Source organism: Gymnogyps californianus, chromosome 1, assembly GCF_018139145.2.
Source record: "Gymnogyps californianus isolate 813 chromosome 1, ASM1813914v2, whole genome shotgun sequence".
Lineage (NCBI taxonomy): Eukaryota > Metazoa > Chordata > Aves > Accipitriformes > Cathartidae > Gymnogyps > Gymnogyps californianus.
In genome coordinates this window covers 116,759,398-116,781,911 of record NC_059471.1, presented here as the reverse complement: position 1 = coordinate 116,781,911, position 22,514 = coordinate 116,759,398, and the positions used below count along the sequence as shown (strand labels likewise).

The window sequence follows — 22,514 nt, the reverse complement described above, 5'->3', positions numbered from 1 at the left end:
GTAGTGTTGATTGCCTGGGCAGCATCCCAAGTGCAGCGGTGCCAGCATATGGGGAGGGCTCACATCTGGCAACCTGGCATTAATACCCGCCCTGGATTCGGGTCTCGGTAACAGGGCATCGCAGCGGGACGGTCACGAGTTGGTCGAAACTTGGAAAGCCCGGCTGTTATTTTTGGTTTGCATGGGAACAAAAGGGGGCATTTATGCCATTTCCCAAGAAGCCGGGTTTCCGAGGTGCGCCCGAGGACTCTCTTTTCCCCTTAAAACAAAGGAACCCGGTTTATCCCTGCGCTCTTTTACGACCCCGGCTTCACCCCCGGCCTCGCAGCCCCACGCCACAACCTTCCGAAAGCCACGCTCCGCGGCGCCCTCCCCGACCCCCGTCCCAGCAGCGCCCACACGCCAGGGGCATCCCCGGCCCCTGCCCGGCTCCGCGGCCGCGCAGCGCGCCCTGCTCGCCGGCCGGGGGCTGCCCGCCTCCCTCGCTCGCCGCCGGGGGGAGCGGGCGGCGGCGGCGGGGCGGGCCGGGGCGGGCCGGGGGAGGAGTTTGCCGGCGCGGAGGAAGCGCCGGGCACCCCGCGGCGGCGGCGGCGGCAGCGCCGAGCGGGCGGGCAGGCGGGCGGGCAGGTGAGGGCGGCGGGCCGGGCCGGGGCAAGCCGGGGCGGCGCGGCGCCCCGCTTATTTTTGTAACTTTTCGGGGTGGGGTCTTTTTGTTGTTGCTTCGTGCCCCCCCCCCCTTCCCCGTGGTTTTTTTTTTTTTTTCCCGCGCCTTGGACGAGACGATTTCTCCCTTTCCTCCTGCTTCTCCCCCAGGAGCCGTCGGCGCGGAGCGGCGGCGGGGAGCGGAGCGGCGGGGAGGGGAGGGGAGGCGCGGCGGCCGCCCCGCTGCGGGGGCGATGCCCCCGCCTGCCTTGGCGCCTCCCCGTGCCGGCCCCGCCGCCTTCCCTTTGTGCCGGCGGGCCCGGCGCGACGCCTGCCCCGGGAGCCGGCGCCCCGCGGCGCCCCGCGGCGGGAGGTAAGGGCGGCCGCCGCCCCGCGCCCCGGCAGCCATGCGGACCCTGCGGCCGCAGCTGGCCTCCCTGCTCCTCCTCGGTAAGTGCCGGTCGTCGGCGGGGGCGGGATGGGACGGGACGGGACGGGACGGGACGAGATGGGACCCCTGGCGGGTGCCCTCCCTTGCAGGGCTTCCAGGAGGATCACCCCTGCCGAAAATACCCAGCGCCTTCCCCCAGGAGTTGTCACTGCCCGCGCTGTTCCTGCAGTCGGAGGGAGGAGGGGGGAGGAAATAAATATGTATATATATGTATATATAAAATAAATCGGGGTTTCATCTCCACCTGCAATACCCCGGTGACCATCCTCGCCGAGCCGCGGGGCGCGGCGCGGCGTCCGGCCGGAGCGGGCTGCCGGGGCGTGGGAGCGGAGGGGACGGGCAGGGCACCTCTTCCGCGCCGGGCTCCGGCATCAACTTGGGAAGGCGAGCGGCCGGCCAGGGGCTGCTCCGTGCTGGGGTCAGGGGACGTCTCGGAGTGGAATCGTAAGGGTAGGGAGTTAGGGGCCGGTGTCGAGCTTGCACGATGAAGGCGGAGAAAATGCCTGGGGTAAGGCAGGCTGCAGAAACAAAGTCCTCTTCTTGGCTCTCGAAGAGTACGTTGAAATGTAGAGGGAAGGCAGTCCCTGCTGTCGTAACATACAATTTGATTGCTTTGTGCTGTCTCTCCAAACTCCTCCTGTAGTCCCTTCTCTCTCTGCCTGCATTTTGTACCCTGTGAACCGTTAGACCGTGTGGTTTTGTCCCATCCCACAAGCCCAGGGGATGACTGTACGCAGTTCTGTAAAGTCCTTTGGGACCCGACTGCTGGGTGAGCGATGCCGTAGCAACACAAGATCCCTTCCTACAAATTCGGGAAAAGCAGAATACAAGACAAGTAAAATGCCTCTTAGCAGCCCATGTGCCTGGCTTAGTACTGATGAGTCGATAGGAGCGTTCGTGGAAAATACAATACAGCACCCTCATGCTGTTTTTTGCCTGTGTACGTAAGGAGCAACCTCGGAGTTGTTTTGATTTGCCTTTTCACTGGTAAGATTTTCTGCTGGCGTTAATGCTGTTGAGGGAAGAAGCAGCAAGGCTGGCAATTGTACTGTCTTGAGGATTGTCACGTACCTGCTCTGCCAATTTGGAAACAACACCTTTACTTGAATTGCAGTCGTGCTTCCATGTCTCTAATTTGTGTGTGTGTGTGTGGTTTTTCATGCTCTCTGTCTTTAGGAAAGAGAAAGAGATGACTCTTTGAAATGGTTTTGGAGCAGGTTCAAACTTCCCTTAACCAGTAGCTTTCTTCCCTGGGTTCCCTGAAAAAAGCCGTCTTAAAGCTAAGTTTACCCAGGGTGACTTTGCTCCGCGAGTACAGGCAGTCTGTCGTAGCCCGCAAGATGGGTGTAGACGAGCGGCGATCGCTTGCTGCCTTGGCTTCGCACACTCGGTCTCTCCGGTTGAAGAACAATAACACCGTTCTGGATTAAGTCTTCCTAATATGGAGCGAGCCAGCGAGCGAGCGGTGGGTTGCCTGCACGCCGCTCTGAAGCGCGCCCGGCTGATGCGACGGCGTAGCAGCAGAGGGCATCGTCTTGCCGAAGGCTTCCCGCCGCGGTACAGAAGTGGGACCCGCCAGGCCTGCGCTGTACACCCCGCCTCGGCGCTCACCCGGCGCCTGGCCGGCTGCCAAGGCCTCCCCGACTCTCTGCTGGCAGGAACTGGCTTTCTGGGTTTGACCTAAAACTGGCTCTAACGTAACGTGCCTTTGCCCTCCTTGGGGGATGAGCTGCGAGGTGTCTTCTGTCGCTTGGAGAATTGGTTGCTTTTCAGCGGTCCCCAAATCCCATGGACGTACCTGGTTTGTAAAAGACATTGTGCTGGCCTCCTTGTGTTAAACGTGAGGCTGTTTTTAATGGGAGGAAGCGTACCACGTGCATGCTTGGAGTTAGTTTTCTTTTGGTGTTTTTCACCTGGATTTCTTTAGACAGTTGATCTGCATTTTGCACTTGCCCAGCTGCTGGTTTTAACAAAACCGGGGATGTGTGACCGTGCCTCAAAGCCTTGAGTTGCACAGAAGTGCTTTAGGTTGCTGTTTGTAAAACTGAGACATCATTTGACTTAGTGGGGAAGAGGCTGGAGTAAAAGCCTTATTTCGTAACATAAGTCTCTGACTGGCTAGAAAAAGACTGTTGCTTTCCAAACGAGTAATGTTAATGCTAGAATATATGGATAAGGTACTATGGGTTGAGTATGCAGAAAAAGAAATACAACTCAATTTTTCCTTATCCTTTTGCAAACTCATTAGAATCGCTGAAGGAGGAATTGTGGTTATGGAAAGAGCCGGTGGATGATTTAATATAATATATCAAGCATTGAGTAGCTACCAGAGTCCAAGTAACTGCAAAACCAGGGTTTGAAAACCCACATCTGGCACGTGGGTGTAACATTTGTAGATATCTGCTGGTTTTTCCCCCTTGCTGCAGTGTTTGTTACAGAGTTCTTTAAACAAGTGGCACTTCATCACAGCAAGTACAAAATGAGGAAAATAGAGCAAGTGCTGTAAATAATCCTCGTGCAGCGATGAGACCATTAATACTTGCGCCAGCCAGTGCTAATCCTATGTGTAGTTGCAAGATTTACCTTCTTTTTTGCAGGGATGCAAAGTCTGATACTCCTCATATTTATAGTGTAATATATAGGAAACACAATAGGCTTCTGGGGAATGCTGAATTCATTCATGTCGGTGACTGGTTTATGAATAGTTCTGCTTTTGAGTCTCGTGCAGTCTCCAGAATACCACCTGTGAATGCAATTTACAGCTCTTTGTGTTCAAACATTGCATATGTATATATGTACATAGACTCATTACCCTCTTCCTCTCTCTATTCATGCATAGTAATTGGTGATTTATTTGCGATTCCTAGAGGGGAGTAGAGCCTGCGTGAAGTCTCGAAACTGCAGCTCACTTGTAAATGGCATGTTGGAGCGAAATAACGATGCAGAGGCGACTCTTGGAGAAAGAAGGGATGATCTTAAAGGCCTGTCTCCTGGAGGGAAAGGGGTGCTGGCTGGGAAGCAGCAGCATGCAGTTGACTGCGGCTCAAGTGTTCTGCGATCGCAGCCTCCTGCTCTCCTGCTGCCTGCCCGGGCGCAGGGCTTGAGGGGGTCAGTGACTGACACGCAAGCCTAGATGCAGTAGAGCTGAAGGCTGCTTGGCTGGAGGGGAACAGACGGAGAAAATGGCAGAGTGAGTGTTTGCACACACGGGGTTTGGGGTTGTTTATGTTTACCAAAGCTAGCGGCCCAGGAATGTTGCTGGCGCCTCATCTGGTCCTTGATGCGTTGTTAGCAACAGTGGCCAAGATCGCGCTTTCTCCATCTGCGTCTGCCCAAAGTCCTCCACTGCGAGCTTCGTTTTGCAAGCCGATTGTGCCACCCTCACCCCTGTGTTTGCTGCCTCTAGATCACCGTGGTGTGCGGTGCCGGACCTGGACTGATCCCGAGTGTGCCGGGCTGGGCTGTGGCTCTGCTTCTTTTGAGGGACGTGTTGGACAGGTGCTCTGCAGATGGCCCTGGCTGTTGCCTCGTTTCTGCATGCGGTTCAGCCGGCTCTCTGGGTTTCCCGAGTGTGGTGGGAGGCTGCCGCGGCCGTCGGTGCCGGGCTGGCAGACTCCGCTCTTGCACGTCCCCAAATGTAATTCTTCATCGGGAGACTCCCTCCCTGCAGTCTTGGCCAGACTGCCTGACATCCTGAGGCTCCTGCAAATCCTGTTTATTTACACAGGAGGTTTTGGTTTATGCGAATTGTCGTCTTTTAGTTGACCTTCTGTCAAGTTAGATGTCTTTATTAAAGCAGTTTTTATTGTAAATCGAATGTGTACTTGGAACACTTTTACCAGACCCATTATATAAAGTGAAAGGCAGAGTAAACAGCGCTGCAGACCACAGGGAGGGGGGTGGGAGAGAGAGGGTCATAGGGAGAGCATCACTTCTGTGTTGGGAGGCTTATTGAATTTTTTGGACCAGGAAACTGCCTTTTTTTTTTTTAAATTTTCTTTTAAAGTTCTTCCTTTTGGTCTCTCTTGGCTTCTTTCTTACCCCTACAAAATCAGTCATGGATTCAGCCGTTGACCTAAAGGTTATACAGTCTAGTATGAAGCCAGAGGTGTTTTAGTTGGTTTAACTCAGTTGAATCAGAGTGCTGCAACCTGAAAGAGTGCTCCTCGCTGTCTGATAGTTAGCAATCTGCAGGCCCTGCCCAGAAACTTAGAGCACCAGGAAAATTGCCTGTAAGGAAGGGGGAAGCTTTTCAAGCAGAATTGGGTTTTCTTCTTGTTGCTAGAGTTCCTCTGCTTGTGATTTGACTTCTCTACTGGTATCAAGGACGTTTATGCCCTCCAGCCAGTGTCTGGAAAACTGCGGTATTGTGATTTGCCTCTGGATTTTAAGTTGCTAAATACTCCTTAATGATAACCTGCTAAATTGGTTTCGACTCCATTTTTATATTGGCATCTCTTTCCTAGTCATATAAAATCCTCTTAAGGAATAGTTCTCTGGTTAAATGTTAGGAGACATTTAGCATCTGTTTCTTATCAACTATGGAGAGGCTAAAATGGAGCCTTTCCTGACAAAGTGGGGTTTGATCAAATTGCAAGGCAAAGAAATTGGGTCTGCAGCTGCCTTCGGTGGGTCTAGGATGTCTGCGTGCATATATGTCATTTCCACCTCTAACCTGTTGCTCACCCTGTCTCCATCAGCGTACTAAGAACATGTTTCCAATGATGTATGTTAGTAAGCTTTTTGTCGTTAGGAGGTTTAATTAGCAAATGGCAATGAGACAAGAGGAAATCTTTCCTTTCTAGCTGCTGCTAAAGTCACATTTCAATAAGTAATTGAACATAAGCACAAACCCAGACCATCTCAGCTAAGTGATGGGAAGCTTTTCTCAAAAAGGGAGGGGCTTTGACACTCAGGACTTGTACTGTTGCTGCACAGTACTTACACAAATGCTAAAAAGTAGAGCTGCTCCTGAAAGGAGTTGTTCCAGTCTGGTTCCTGCCCGGCGTGAGGAGGGGAGGGCGTAGGCCAGGGTGCTTGCGTGAGGAACTGGTTGGAGGGACTTGCTTGGTCTGAAAACTAACTTGGCAAAACCAGTAAATACATAGAGGGATTGGGGGGCTTGTCTGACTTGAAAGTAGATCCATTTCTGACATGGTCCTGCAGACGTTTATGGGGGCCCAAGGGAAGGCGTGGTGCTGGGGAAGCAGGTGGCTGGAGGGCACAGTGAATTCATTCGGCTGGGTTACCCCAGTTTTCTGTTCATGCACCAGAGCCTCGGTACCATGGGTCTGGGGCGTGTGACCAGTTGCTCAGCCCTGCCGAACGGGTGCGGTGAGTCCAGTGTGTGAGTGCAGCCACTCTCTTAACTGTTACTGGCTCCTGACAGAGGCTGCCTGGTCTGCCCTGTGCAGTGTTTAATCCGCAGTTTCTGGCTGAAGCCACTGCCTGTACCCTCCTATGGCTCCTTCTTTCTGATTTTACTCCGCTGCTGGTGGTTCCTTGGTGTTTCCAGGTCCATTTCCCGCTCTTGTTGGGCGATGGTCCCGCAGGGAAGGAAGAGGTGGCCCACTGTGAAGTGGAGGAGTAGGGAGAAGATGAGCAAGGGAAAGCATTAGGAGGAGAAGGAAAGTGAAGAACCCAACTGATAAGATGAGAACAGGCTCTGGAGAATGGATCTTACCAAATGCTGGGCCTTCTACCACACCCATAGCTTTTAAAGCATCAAAGACTCCCGAGTACAAAAGAAACGGAGATAGTGAGGATCCATCCATATTTGTTCTCTTGTTCCTGAGCAGTGTACTTACCACCCCTCTTGGCTGACTTGTCCTTTCCTACCAAGCTATTGATTCCATTTGGGACTCGAAAAATCATCTAGCACTTCTCCTGTCTCTTCTGATCTTGGCAGCTGTAAGGCTTTGCCAGTCAGGAAGGGCCGAGGCTGCTGCTGAAGTGCAGGAATAAGGAGATCCTGTGCAGTTTCTGGCAACAAAGTTGGCCCTGTCGGGATAGCAGAAACCATCAGGATCCAGAGCGTATGCCACAGAGCAGCACGCGGGGCAGCTGCACAGCCATTAGCACAGTCGAGCGTTACACTAATGCCGGTTGTTTGGTTTGGTGTTCTGGGTTTTGTTTTTCTTGGTTTTGTTTTTCTGGCCCTTGCAAAACAGCTCATCGGGGTCTGACATGGTTGGAGGTGATTTTGATGTACAGCTGTTGTGGCACTGCCAAGCTTTGCTTTGTTTTAACTAGTGGCATGAGTCTGGAATCAGTGTCGTTCGCCTGTTGTTCCCTACTCTGCACACAAAAATGGATAGCTTTGCTTCCCAGCAAATGCGTTCCCCTCTGGAGATGTTGTGATTACAGGGGAATAGCAGGGAATGGGTGATGCATCTGGGTTTTTGGGGGTGTTTTTTTGTTTGCTTTCTTGGTGGTTGTTGTCGTCCGTCTGTCCGTCCATCCGTGTCCCGTCCCCCCCGCATCTCTGATCTCTCTGCCTGAGGCACACTGTCACTTTTATGGCTTTTGGGCTCTGTATGGAAGTTGATAAGCTTGTTAAAGGGAGCTGGGAGCATGGGGTGAGGTAGATGCGTTTTTCTGTGGACTCTGTAGTGCTAAATGTCTGTTCTGTGTGTGAGAGGAGCTCGGCACTGACCCGGGCTGCTGTTTGAAATGGATGGTTTCTGAAGCCTTTAGAGAAATGGAGGCTTGAAGATGAGATACTGAGCCCCAAAAAAGCAAAAAAGTTTTTGTTTGCCTCTCAGGGAATGGAGGGCTCTGATCTCTCATTACAGCACGGGTATCAAGATCTGGCTGCTTAAATAAATGGAGATTTTGACTTCTTGGATGAATCTTTCTGTCTCCATTCAGCATCATCACCAGGGACATAGGAATCTGCCCAGGTTCCTCTAAATCTCTCTGTAAGTGGAGCTGGACCTTGAGTAAGAGCCACAGGAGAAGGCAGGTGCTTGTGGCCTGGAGTTGTCCAGAGCTCTTTACTCCAGAAAACCGTACTGCTGGAATCTGGCACTTATTAACTCAAGTTACCCAGTAGCTAGGATCTAGCCAAAGGGCTGTGGCTGGCTGCCAGGCTGAAATTACCAACTTGGGTGTCAGGCCTTGTTGGTTCCTTCTTGCTAGCTTGAAATAGGAGCTCCCAACAAGCACGTGTGCCAGCCCTTCTTCTAGTCATGTTTCTTCTTACAGCTTTGTAAAGTGTTCGAGGTAATTATAGTACTTACTAATATTTATTCCCTTCTAAGCAATTATCTGAATGCGTTTATCTCCGGTGTGCTTTCAAAGTACTCTGCCCCCTCTCATTGTATCATTTCATCTCCCTGGCTCAGTGCTTTCTGTTCCCTCCCTTCTCATACAATCCTTGGTTCTCAGCTTCCTCCAGCTCCTGAATATGCTGTCAAGCTTTGCTTTCCTCTCCTGGAGGTTCCCGTACCCCGTCTTCCTACTCTGCTGTCTAATCCCATTATGGAGGAGGGATGTTTGCTCCGTCTTGCAGGGGATGATTGCTTAACCGCCCTGCCAGGTGCTAAGGAGCTTTGCAATGAAGGGCATGGATACCAAGAGAAACTGGGCTGGCATCATGCCATCTCCCAGCTTTCTGCTGACTGCTTGTGGCCTGCAGACAGTATCTTAAGAGCTCCTGCTGAAGGGTTTGACCTTTATGCCTGCAGTGTTATCCAGCGCCTACAGCAGGAGTCACAGCATGCAAATTCCAGTGCTTTCTTCTGACGTGACATAATTGTAGGCAAGTCACTCTGTCTCTGCTCTCGGTTCCTTGAAGTAGAGAGAGTGGCTTAAAAGGTTTCATGGGATTTTTTTGGAGGAAAAGTGCAGTGTTAGGGCTGAGGTTTTTCCTTGCTGTCGTTAAGCAAGCAGGCTGCTTTTTTCTTATACGTGTTGGGAGTTTAGTGTGGAAGAGATTATTATGCCCTGATTGATTTCACTCTTGGTGTTAGGAAAAGAAGAAAATTGATTTTTACCTTGAGCTCTATGGTGTTACTTACCTGCACGAGCTCTCTCGCTTATCCTTCATGAATGGGACCAGCCTCTCCTTGCCACCCCGTTACGCTCGTGGGGCGTAGCCCACTTGACTAACTTGGAGCTGCTGCGATTCATTCCAGCCATCAGTGTTAGAGCAGCACAGTTAATCTATGGGTCACTGGCATGTAAGGAGCTGTTACGTCTAATCAGTCCCATGCCATGAGCTAGTCGGCAGTTAAATCTAATCCAGAGTGTGTAGCTGCCAAATGCTTTAAGTCGCCAAGCACTTGCTCCTTTCTGCTGTAAATAAGACAGGCTTGAACAAGATCAGCTTCAGGTGCCCTGCCTGCAAGCAGGGATCAGAGTTCAGCCTCGGATGCCTGTACGGCAGAGGGGCAGAGGTTGCCCAGAGTCTGAAGGGCTGCAAGGTGGGTGTAAATCTACCTGCTCCTCTTCATATGTAGATATCAAAACACCTTCCTTTTTCTCATCTCACATCACACTCTCTCCAACCTCCTTCCCCTTGGCCTAGATGTAAGGAGAGGTGTGTTCAGAGGTGGCCTCTCATGTACTGCTGTTGTCGTTAGAGTATAGAGGGACCCTGTCTGTGTTCTTGCATGTGTTTAAGTCTTGCCTGAGGTGCATAGTTTTGTTTTGTTCTTTCCTCATTTCTGCTGCTCTTACACCCCATCCACTCCTCTTGAATTTTCCACTTGTGCCTGCAGGGTCCCTCTGCAGCCACAGGTTAACCCCTTTCCCCTCTATAACGAGGGCTCTCCCATGATGTGCTTGGAAGTACACCTCCTTCAGCTGCTGAAGGTGGGAGAGGTGAGGCTAAAAACTTGCTTCCACTGCAGCTTTCTCTGCCTTTGTGGGGCAAGTCATGGGAGATCATCCCGTTTATCTTTTAAAAGGAATAACTTTGCAAAAATAAAGGATGAAGACTGCCAGTTGCTATGCACACGGATCTGCTGTCGGTTTGCTTTGGCTTGGGTGCTCCCGGGGAGCTTGGCAGGAGACCCTTGCTGCCCTGCAACTGCCATGCGAAGGAAGCGCAGCACTTACTGCAGCGGTTATTCGGATTTGTGCCTGGCCCTGGTGCTCAGGCTGACTTTTTTTTCGGCCTTTGCAGGGGACACGGTGGCAGCCAACGTGTGGTGGGAAGGAGGTTGGTTTCCTCCTGGCAGAGGGCGGGAAGCCATCTGAGACCGCCCTGAGCTGCGTGGGGTGGCATAGAGCGGGCAAGGGGTCAGACTCGGAGAGGTCTGTCACGTCTTCTTGGAGGCCTGCCCATGCTGGGCTGGTGCCACCGTACTTCTGGCTCTCATCTGGATCGCAAAGCTGTGTAGTACAGTCTGTCCCTGTCTTTTGGCTGCCTTGTTTTGGGGGAGGATGTGAGGATGAGAGGGGTGAGTGTGAGGGAAGATTTACTGTGTGTCAAATATCTAATAGCTGCTCTAGCAGATCCACTGGGATATGTTACTAAAAGCATCCTAATGATCTCAAGGTAATGGGTTTGAGCCTTGGAAACACGCTTGCTAGGAAGGGCAGCCCAGGGCTTTGTGCTTGGCTCCTGGAAGAGGGCTGCGTTCCTGGCAGGGGTCGGGGCAGGCAGCAGGAGCTGTCTCTTTGGGGTGCCGGCAGGTACCCATCCCTCTGTGAGGAGGAGCCGGAGGGGAGCCATACGCAGGGCTTTGGCATGGCAGAGGAATGACTTGGGAGGCTTGGCCAAGCACCAACTACCGCTGTTACCTCAGAAATGTAGATTACCAGCGATTGCAGCTGTGTGGAGGCCAACTAAGTCCCTAAAGAGATGTAATCTGAGGAAAGGGTAATTTTCTTTATAGAGACATCTGGGTGTTGGTGGAAGAGAGGGAGATGCACAGAGGAGTGTGGCCGTAGCTGAGGCCGGCAGCCTCTAAGCCTGGCTGCTGGCAGCATATGTGGGAGGGAGAGGTGCTGGGGGATGTGGCTCCCACCCCAGCAGTACGCGGCTCTGCTGCTCCCATTTCTTCTGACCACTGCTATTCCTGAGGTGGCAACATCTAGCCTCCTCCTCCAGGCACTGGTGGTGGCCTGGAAAAGAGGTGGGCTGTTTCTCACCTGCAAAAATGATGGAAGCAAGGGTCACATGAGAAGGGAGGGTTCATCAGTCCTGGAAGATGCCAGTGGAGCCATGGAGACCCCTGAGATAGGTGGGGGTGATGAGGAAGGGGTAGAAATGAGGGTGAGAGACAGCAGGAATCCAGTTTTCCAGTGGATGGATGGATGTAAAAGAAATGCATGTACGTGATCCTGAAAGTGCTACGGTAGAGGTTCTCTGTAGTTACTGGGGTGACCAGCATCAGTTTCTAAATTGTTCTCTGTACGTGGATGTGAGTCTTGAGTGTGGGTAGGGTGAAGTGAGGCTTCTGGGGAAGTATGCTAGCAGGACGCCAAAAATAATTTATCAAAAGAAAGAATTGAGAAATTAACAAAGCTAAACGGATGTATGCAGCTCTAAGAAAAGGGTGTCGTATTTGAAAGCATATTTTTGAAAATCCATTTGCTTAGTCATCTTACAGATAACTTCGCTATTTTTACCTTCTTTGCTCTGATGACACTTTGCTGTCTATATAACTGGTTTAGCATCTGCATTCTTTTCTAGTGTACAGGGAAAATGTATCTGCTAATTTTGAGTTGGCTTTGTAGAACTGCTATACCTCTTGGCTGTGAAATAAGTAAAATACTGTTCTTAAAGCTATTTTAAAGGAGCATAGCTGGCATTATTTCCCTTCTAACCCTTTTTTTTAACCCATCTCCCATGTCTGAAATCTAATTTGAATAGAGAATATATTCCTTTGCCATTTCAAGTGTAATAAGGACTGTGCCCTCAACTCCCCCAAACAGAAAAGTAGTGATGTTTGGGTTCAGCACAGTAATCTACTGGGGAATGAATGCAGGAGCAAGGGCATTTGCAGATTTTTATTTCTGTGTGCTTGCAGGGGCTGTGGCATTGCTAGCAGGTTGCTCACAAATGGTGGCTTAGATTGCCTCTCTTGCAGGTAGCAAGATTTGCATCTTGCCATTCCTATTTGATCAGCAAGTGGTGATGAGAGCTGTATACTCGAATTCAGATTTTCTGAGTAGCAGTCTGCAGTCATTAGGGCAGTGCTTAGACCCCAGAGGCTTTTTCCGTGTTTTCATCCTGTTTCAGTAACTGTCTCTTTTGTTATCTTGTTCCTGAATATTTTCTCTTGTAAGAGGAGACTGTTTGTTGCAGCTGTTAAACCTCAAATGTCTTGAATCTCCCTTAGGGAAGAGGAGGAAGAGTTCCTGAGGTTTCTGCGTAAGTAGACTGTAGAAACACCTACGTGTCTTTCCCAAGTATACAGCCAGGAGGTATTTATTGGTGCTGTCCTAACCAGCTGATGGATTCTGGCTGGTTCAGCCTGCGATTTCTCCCGCTCGCTCGCTAGGTTGAAGGGATTTAGTAAGGGAGCTGCTGTGTCTTTTTTTTCTTTGGCATGTAATGGTACTGGACGCCTCTGGTTGCTTTTGTCAGAGCAGTGTAGCTAGGAGGTGTCAAAGGAAATTATGGATGTTTGTTTGGTCTCCTGGCTGGATATAACCATGCGGGTTTTAGTGAAATGTGCATTGAATAAACATTGGGTAAATCTCCTAGGACGAGCACCGCCTGGAAGCCAGTGTTGATAGCCGTGCTTATCTTCATGGCAGGATTTTAAAACGACGTTTGTATGAGCCGAGTTTTGCACCCTGTATTTGGTTCCCGCCAGTTCAGTGATTTGTAATGTTCCTCCTTATGTTCCCTTTAAAGCCAGCCGGCCAACCTTAGGAGAGGATTATCCGAGTAAAATTCTCCAAAGCCTATACTGCCATCAGAGTTCCTTCTTTCCCCCTCTTACATGGTGCCGGTGGCTAACCCGGGCTCAGGCGTGACCCATTGCCGAACTAACGTGCTGGGGTCAAACCCTGGGCTTGCCGGAGCCCCTTGGTCCCGCCTGGGAGATGGGTTGGGCCCCATTCGTGCCGTGTCACTGGGCAGCAGTGGGCGAGCAGGCCCGGCCCTGGCAGAGAGCCGGTGAGGCCGGAGCCTGCCAGGAAGGGCAGGAGCTGCGTTGGGGCTGCCAGCACCCCTCCTTGGCTGCTCTGTCCCAGGTGGAAACAACTTGGTGCCTTCCCCCTCGTGGCCTGGCCTGAGATGGAAATCTGAGGCAGTGTGTGCCACAGTCCCCTCGCTCCCGCTGCCCCCTCGGGTCGTCCTCCCTCTTCATGGGGAGACTCAGGGGATGCCATGGTGGCGGGAAGCCCCAGCAGGAACGAGTGCCAGGTTCCCCAGGGCCTGGCGGGGAGCAGGCGGCTGTGGTGGGCCTGGGGACACCTCCCCAGCCCGGGACGGCCGTGGCTTTGGGCGCCAGGGGTGGCTTTTGCATGCTTTGGGGCATTTAGCAGGGGCAGCCACATGCCAGTGGTGCCCCAGATTTGTCTTGCGAGCTTGTGCAGGGCATTTAATTTCGCCTCTGTGTCTGGAGGTGGTACTTCATAGCTGCCGTGGGCAGGTACTCGCGAAGCTGTGCTAGTGGGTGCTTAAATGCAACCAGTGTCAACCCTCACCACTTGCAGTCCGCTGCAGTAAACTGAGGAGAGGGGATGGCAGCAGCAGCTCCTTTGGGCTTGCTCTTCCCAGCTTCCTGGCCCTGCCTCCCTCTCCCTCCCTCCCTTCTCCCTGTCAGTCCCCCACAGGTCTGGAGCGTGTGGCATTTTGGTGTGGTTGCTGTATCTGTTCAACTTGCATCAGTCGCTGTTAAGTCTTATAATCAGTGTAAAATCTCTGGGGCACAGCTATTTACAGAAAAAAACCCCACCCTTCCAGACTTGCATCAAACAAGAGTTTTATTCTCATTAATTGAATTCCTCTAGAGTCTGATAACTTGGGCATGTTGAAATCAGATAAATAAAAAGCCTCCCTCCCTGGTAGCTATGTAAGCCTTAACTCCCTGATCAGAGGGGACTAGGCTCTGCTAAGTAAGTAGCTGAAGATCAAAACTTCTGCATACGTATGCTCATCGGGGAGTGCAGGCTGGAGGACACTCGGTGTGGTGTATCGGCAGAGGAAGGGTTTACTTCAACCCCCCCCCCCCCCCCCCCTTTTCTCGGTTGGGAAAGATTTTTTTGTTTAGTGACAAATGCTGTTTAGTCACCCTCAGACACGTAGTCTGTGTCTAGAAACTGGGACTGTGCTTTCTTGCAGACCTTCAGAAAAACCTGCAGCCCTACGAAGGGGCAAGTCTGCTCATGCTGAAGTCGGAGTATATCGCCTTTGGAGCATCTCTCGGGCCGTGCTGCCCCATTTCATCACATGGGTGCCGAGACACGTTGCTCTGGGAGGCAGGAGGGCGTTTGGACTTGTGCCCAAGGTGTGGTGTTGCTGAGCTGATGCTGTAATCCTGAAAAAATCCAACTTGCAGCTTTTTCCAGACTCCATACATCAAGTGAGGCTTGCGGTCATTAAGGACATGTCCCTTTCTCCATTGCATCTCTTGTATGTAGTCCTTGTCTTGGTGCCGAAGGCTGGGACCCTCTTGTTCAGCAAGTGCTGTTGGTTAGTCCAGGGTCCTTTCTCCCTGTGCTAGATCACCCATGTCATAACGAGGTACCTGGCTTGCCAGCCAGGCTTTTGCTTGTCTTGGTTTTCAGCCAACACCACTCTCCCCCTTCGGGGTCTTTCTGCTTTCCCCCTCCCCTGCCACCTCTGGTCCCACATTTCTTCCTGCACCCTGGACTTGGATTTCCCCCCGCCCCTCTTCTGTTGTCAGTATTTGTGTCCCATAGCTGTTTACACCACCGACGCAGTGGCATCTGCCCCCACCCCCGGGACACTTTTTCCGCCCTCTCTCCCATCTCCCGGCCCCACCATCTGCTGCCTCTGCTCCTGCTGTCGTGCAGTGGCATGAAGCCGGCGTGAGTCCCCTGACTGTGCCAACCTTTTCGTCTCAGAGAGCGCTTGGCTTCTTCCCTCTGCCTTGTTCCTCATAAACGCTTTAACTTCTCCTGCTTTACTGAATGCTGCTAATGGTGCTTCCCCCCTAGCCCGGATAGCCACTTGTCCACCTTCAGATTTGCTCCTCAAACCTTAGCGACTTTACAAAGAGGATTGGCATACAAATAAGGGCCTGCCTTTACCTGGGGGTTTGCCCTGTGCTCCTCCCCTTCTCCGTGCTTTTCACAAAGGTAGATTTTTTTCTAACCCTTTTGCTTACCTTAAGGGTCCCAGCTCATTTTCCCTTGTCTCTGTCATTTGCTTTGCTACTCGTAGCCTCTCTCCCTCAGTGCAAAGCTGCTTTATCCCCTCCTCCTTCAGCAGCTGCTCTGTCCTCCGCAAGCCCCATGGGATGCTCTGTCTGGAGCTCTTGCCTCCCAGCTCTCTGCCAGTTTAGTCTGTCTCTGATTTGCTTTGCAAGGGTTTTCTTAATAGCCCCCACTGCTCTACATCTCAGTCGTAATCCAGCTTTACCTTCCTTGACTTAGCAGTTGCCCTTGCGATAACCTGTTTTGGTCTCTTTCTGGAATGGTTTTCTCAGAATTCTGTTGTCTTTGCCTTCTCCTGCCTCTCTGACAGAGCTTTTCTTACGTCCTCATGAGTATACCCTGCCCAGCTTCAGGGTTTGGGTTTTTTGTGGCTATAAGGGGCCTATTCTGTGATGCTGTCCCTACAGTCTGTGACGCTGTCTTCTTACAGTCCCTGCCTCTTGGTAATTTTATCCACTAATAAAAATTGGACCGGCCTCTCTCTGCTGATGTTCCAAGTTCATATTTCTGTTCAAATTAAAATCTTGACCTCTGTCTCTGGGGCTTACTTATGTGCATGTGCATGCACCTGAGTCTTTCTGCTTAAGAAGTGTAAGCTGCAGCACTTCCTATCTATCTCTGCCTCTGAAATTCGTTCAGGTTTTTTCGTTGTCTGCTCATTCCCGTGAACTCTCAAATTAGAGAGAGAGTTCAAATCCCCTGCCAAATGCAAGATGCTTGTCTTCCCTTTAAAAGCCCGTCTTAGCCTTGTTCTACCTTGTCTTTTCTAGCGCTTCTTCCCTCTGTGTGGTTTTCGATTCCCAGCCTCTGCCTCTCGTTGGGTTTCCTCAGGCTGGTTTCTCAGAGAAAGATGGCTTATCTGATCATGCTGCCTTGTCTGCCGCCCCTTCCTGGATAACCTGGCAGCCCTTTGGCCAATTTCACGCAAATTTGACGGGAGTAGAGAGCTTGGAGATAGACAAGTTCCTGCAAGTCTTGTGAAAGGTAGGTAGCCAAGTCGGGGGGGTGGCAGGGGACTGAAGGAGACCGTTTTCTTCAAGGGCTCTAGCAGTGCCTCAAATGACTGTGCCAGCTGTAGGAGAAGCTCCAGCTGAAGCTTGCGGTCAAATCATTAGTCTCGGAGACAGCCTCCCTCCTGAAGGCATAGGAAGCTAGGCTTCATTAAGTTTCCTGCTCTTAGGGTTGTTTGCTAAAAATGGTGGCTTGGAACCCTTTTATTTTCTTCTGTGTGAGTGGGAGTAACCTGCAGCAAGCACCTGCAGCACTGCTTCACCTGATGCCTTGCCACAAGGCCTGTTAGAGACCCACCATCAGGGTCTCCCTCTCTTGACCTCTGCTGCCTGTCTGAAGGTGCCATTTCACAGTATGGCTGAGCTGGTGGAATACCCCAGCTGCTAATGAAAAGGGTTGTTTGCCCCCGTCCCCGAACCCCAAAGAAAAAAGTGTTCTTGCTGTCTTAGTGGAAAGAAATTACTCTTTCCTTGGGTCATTCTTCTTTCAGCTCACTATGGGGTCAGGTACGGGGAGAGGAGTGCATATGTTGCTAGGAATAAAGTGACTGGGAAAGCAAGACTGCTTTTTTCCGTGGCAGCTGGTACCTAGATCAGCTTAACTGCATTGTGAAACCACATTTCTAAACTGAATTTCCTGGGATGAAGGTGTTTCTGCTGCTGTTTTGTCTGTAGGGGAGCTGGCACAGTGAGGCTGCTCTGAGTAGGTGCTTGGTGCTGAGCTAAGGTAAATAAGAGCTTATAGCAGCAGTGAGTGCAGTCCTGTTGGAGTGTCCTTCATGGAATGGCTGAGGTTGGAAGGGACCTCTGGAGGTCATCTGGTCCAAACCCCCTGCTCAAGCAGGGCCACCTAGAGCAGGTTGCTCAGGACCATGTCCAGGTAGCTTTTGAATATCTCCAGGGATGGAGGCTCCACCACCTCTCTGGGCAACCTGTGCCAGTGCTCAGTCACCCCTCACAGTTTAAACAAGAAAGTGTTTTCTTGTGCTTTCCAGCTGGTCAGTCCCCCCTGCTACATGGATTTGTTCCTCCCCAGGGAGGAGAATCGCATCTGATTGTCCTTCTTACTCGTTGGTAATAGTACTGTGTTATGAATATGCGTAGAGGGAATGATTGTACCTTTCTCCCTCCCAGACTGGCAGCAATAGTAAAGTAAATGCTTCTGCATCTTTCTTCTTTTTCTTTTCCTTTCCAAATACCAGAAAGCACCTGTCCTCCCATTTGAAATGGGAGCCTTGGTAATTTGGTAACAACTGCTGATAGTCTCTGTAGCATGTCAAACTAATAAATTACAGTGTAAGGAGACGAAGAGTTCTGACATCTTAATTAGCAGTAAGAGGCAGCAGGTAGCTGAAGAATCTCCCCGGATCTGTCTCTTTTTCAGGGATGGTGTCTAACTAAATCACAGAGGTTTTGAGAGGCAGCATCTTGCTGGTGCTTAGTGAACGGAGAAGGAACCAGAAGAATTTGGGGGGGAAATGGAAACTGTCTGCTGTTGTACGGCCATGTTTTGTATTCTTGTGATCCTTTATGGTGGGAAAACTGTCTTAGAGAAATGCATGCTTTTAGCCAATACACTTGACTTTGGGGATAACTCGATTTGCCGTTTACCTGAAAGCTCTTTCTGCTGAAGAAGAGGTGCAAGATGGCAGCTTTGCCTTGCAAATTGGATGTTCTCTCATGCTAATGGCCATGGCTAAGGGGCACAAATGTTTCTTTACCATGCCAGAAGGACGCAGGACAGATATTGCTCGTGGCTGCATTCGTTTCTAGATATTACACTTCATAACTTTTTGCCGTGCCATTTCTACAGAACTGTGTGCTCAAAAGGAGGTGGGGAGCGGGTGCAGAGCCTGTGCCAAAGGATACAGCTGGAGTGCTGGCGGAACAGTGTGCTTTGGGAGGTAGGGAAGGATGTGCAGGAGGGCAGTTTGTCATCAGCTCTTCAAACCTGTCGATATCTAACAGATTATTGTTAAGTCTCTCTCCTTGGAAAGCAAACGATTTGGGGTTAAGCAATTCATAAATGGCTACTTGAGGGTGCCGATTTGGAGGTTGAAAAGGAGATGCTCTGGCCCTGCCCAGAACAACAAGCATGCAAGTAAAGGTCCTAGAGAAGGTCAGGGTGCTGAACTCCTAAATGTTATCCTTACCAAAGTAAGGGAAAACCTGGAGTCACTCGGAGCAAGGGGAGGGAAAGGAAGCCAAATAAGCAACTTCCAGGAGTATGGAAAGATGGGCCAAAACACTGAGTTTCTCTTTGGAGGTGAAGGGAGGCACTTCTCTGTGCTCCCTCGCTCCGTTTGTTTCAAATGAAGAGAACAAGAAGCTTTGTTTTTCTTCAGGAAAAGCAAATTTGGGGGAAGGTAAGGAACCAAGCTCTCTGTGGATCAGAAGTATTTTGAGAGATCTGTTCATGAAAGAGAGGGAATTCCTTTAATGAAAGGCTGGGTAGTAAACGCTGTTTCCTTTGGCAAGGATAATGTGAAGGTGAGATTTGGGACGCTATGCTCTTCTCTCCTGGGAGAGTATTTTAAGCATCTGGGATGTTATGAGCTGAATTACAACAATAATAGGGGCATTCAGTTGTTTAATATTGGGAGGGATTGCAGAGCATGCAGGAAAATGAAAAAAGAAGTGACATTAAAACATTATTGACTGTGAAACAAAATGAAGTTTCTTATTGTCTGAGAGTGAGTGATCGCACAGGGAATAACGTCTGACAATTCTAAGAGTGACCCTGGCTGTTGAACATGCAGGACCTGAAGACTAAAGAACCTTAATAAAAAGAAATTCAGAGGCTGCAGGGCATAATGAACAATGTCAGAAATTTCCTGCCTAGCTTTGTCGCTCGAACAATTTCATTTCCCCCCTCCTCTTGATAGGTTGGGAACGCGTACCAGCTAAGAGTTCAGCAGTCTGAAATGTGTGTCGATGCTTCATAGCTCTGGTAGTAGCATGACAATGCTGAATCTTTTAGAGGTCTGGGAGCAGTACTAGAGACGCCAGCGTAAACGGTGTGTCCTTACGTGTATTTTAAGAGCTAAAAGAACAGAAGAAAAAACACACATAGGAATCTTGGGAGACTTCACTTTTTGTGCAGGTCTACACTAAATCTTACAGTGAGTACCTGTGGTTACAGCTTCAAAGCTCAGGCTGGGAAGGCAGTAATGAAGCCATCACTGCTTTTCATTGGAAAATACAAAAGTAGGCATTGCCTTGGGCGTTCCAGCAGGCCACTGTAAATGCTGCTGTGTATTGTAGTGCTTAACCAGACCTGGAACCAGCATTAGTGATATAAGTCACTAGGGCATGTATTCAGTGGGCTGTAGGAAAGAAGAAACTCATGAGGATAAGACACAAGGAGCAGTGCAAGTTAGAAGTAGTGCGTGGGCAAACCAACACTTCCTGCCTGCATATTCCCAATATAAGTAATCTTATATCCCTCCTAATCTGCCAGGGAGCTTCTGCTTGTGTATTTTTCCCATAAAGATAAGGGTAATGATGGTATGGTATATGAAGAACGTGCTGATCTGAGAGTTGGAAAAGGGCTGGGAAGGTTCTGTTCTGACCTTGGAGGAAGAGAAATAGTTAATTAAATAGATTCACGGGACAGGCTCTACCTTAAGTACAGAAAAGAGCCTATAGTGCTACTGGAGCTCTCTGCCATTCTGTGGGGCTAGTCAAAACTGGTATCTCCTTTGGGGAATACAAGGATTGCAGATTATAAGGGACTCTCTTTCTCAGCATCTTTGCAGGAAAATAGTCAAACTATAATAAGCAGTAGGTGTGTTGCACAAAGATATTTGAGCCCCAAGCAGTCATTTACCATTATGAATCTGAACCGTCAGAACAGTCAGCTCAGTCTTTCCCTCATACATCAGCACGTATTGTTATTCACCTTTTACATCAGGTACACCTTGATCCACTAGCTTCTTCAAAGCCCGTGTGAAGTAAGGACGCTGAGCACCATGAGCTGCCGAGCTCAGCGACCTGTGTGCAGAACAGCTGCCCTGCCATCCTCCTTCCTTTTGTTAATATGGGGTATTGCTCTTTCTCTGACCACAGGCGTGGCTGGCTGGCTTCTGGATGCTTGGCTCCGTGACTTTTCAAAGTACAGCTATACCAGACTAAAGAGTTGTTTCAGACTTTAGTGCAGCCAGGTAACTTTAAATCTACTTTCCGATGGGATGATCGGGAACGATACAACTGTAAGAGCAGGGAGATCTCGTGTCATGCATCCCCTGGGGTAGGTTCATCTCCACCTGTGGTACTCCTGAAGAAGGTAAATGTCTGTCAGAGGGAGCTGTAGTGTGAGACTACAGTCTCACAAAGCAGTCTCTCTGGTGCCTCACTTTCCTCGCTTCTGGGAAGTTAAAAATGTATCTAGCCCCCATGTTCAACCTGAATCTCTGCTGTGCAAGTCCAAGCCTATTGTTTCTTGTCTTCTCAGTGTCCAGCATAGATAATGAATTATTCCTTCCTCCTTCCAGCATTTTTAGAAGTTTAAAGGTTGTAGTAATAGAGATGATCTGTGGCTCAAGAATATGCCATTCTAAGGCGGTGTTAAAACTAGCATATTTTAACATGCCTAATTGTAGACGCAGAGAAGGAGCAGTTAGAGGAATGTGACATCCATATAGTATGAGATTTGCTTAAAAAAAAGAAAAAAAAAATCACAAGGGCAGATCACATTTAACACTGTGCAGCTGTAGAATACCAATGCCGTACTGGGGAAAGTAAGGAAGCTGTCTGTCAATATAGGGACCAGATCTGAGAAGAACCAAAGGATGAAAAACAGCTCTGATCTTGGCGAGGGGGTTGGATGTCTGACTGGATGCATAATTATAGCAGAGGTACAAGACCTCTTTTGCAGTCAGAACTTGGGAAGCTAGTCACAGGCCAGAACAATCTATGGTGATTAAAAGAAATGTCACCTCTTTCATATTTATTGAAAACATTTTTCTTAAAAGATAGTAAACATCTGCTGTGGAAGTGAGCGGCTGTGAGACAGAGCTGCTAGCAGAGATGAGTGAAAGCAGTTGTGTTGGAAGAACAAAGAGCTTCATTGGCAGCTCCTGTCTCGTTTGCCCGTGCTTTGATATTTCCCCACTGATTGTGATATTTCCATACCTATTATTGTATAAATTGTTCCTGGCTGACCTCTCTACTTAGCCATCCTTAGTTGGCTCAGCAGTGGGAGGAATTTGAATGAGGAATGAATAGCTTTTTGAGTCTGTTCAGGAAGGATGGTCCATGTGCTGGAAGTGGTGGGATGGTGGCAGGAGTGGAGGAGGAGGATAGGGGATCAGGCACCCTTGGTAGCACGATTTAAACATCAAAGCAAAAGGGTGGAGGATAGGGACAGAGCTGTTCTGCAGGTGGCTCCAGCCAGCCTTTCAGTACAGTGAACCCTCTTGGCATGACAAAAAATACATCAAGCAAAATACTGTATTTTCCCAGAATGAGGCTTTACAGTAATAAGGGGGGGTTACCTACATGTTTTCTTCTGATAGCATTGTTTTTTTCCATCTGGCAGCAGGTTGCAGTGTACCAAGATTGTCCCTGCTGTGACTCATTTATGCAAAAATTAAGCTCGAACCTAATTTTTATTTGTGCGTGTTAACAGGAGACTTCACAGAACAGCAGGTGCGTGTTGCTAGAAGATTGTCTCTGTTTTGGTGTTGCCCATTGGGGCAGAGTCTCCCATAGAGATTATGTTAGTCTTTAGCCGATGAAAAATAAGACGGCTGCTTGGGGAAGCGTTCTCAGTGGCTGGACAACGGTGAGCTTGGAAGAGCCTTCTTGAAACGAAACACCGTTTTGTGGATATCAGTCCCTGCTTTTTCTCGGGACTCCACAGCAGCGCTAAGTAAGGGGCTGGTCTTGGCAAGAGCCGTCTGCGTCCTCCCTGGGGGACAGAAGGGAGAGAGGAAGGGCCATCCCCTGGGAAGCATCATGCTTAAGGGAGACTGAAAAATTAATCTGAATTAAGACAGAACATGAGCTTGGAGGATGTTAACTGTCCCTGAGCAACTTGCTGGAAACAAAGGCCTGTGCAGGGCATGATGCTCCTGTTTTGGGGTAGGGGAATGGAAATGCTG

The 22,514-nt window shown here is 49.9% G+C and overlaps 1 protein-coding gene across 1 annotated transcript in view; it reads left to right on the top strand.

Annotated features, from left to right (window-relative positions):
* The first annotated feature begins 1,020 nt into the window (after positions 1–1,020).
* IGSF3 (immunoglobulin superfamily member 3) overlaps positions 1,021–22,514 on the top strand; it is a 100,719-nt gene continuing 79,225 nt past the window's right edge. Inside the window, 1 exon segment of the mRNA XM_050908765.1 lies at positions 1,021–1,092. Within this exon segment, the coding sequence (XP_050764722.1) occupies positions 1,050–1,092 (43 nt within the window). The 5' untranslated portion in view covers positions 1,021–1,049.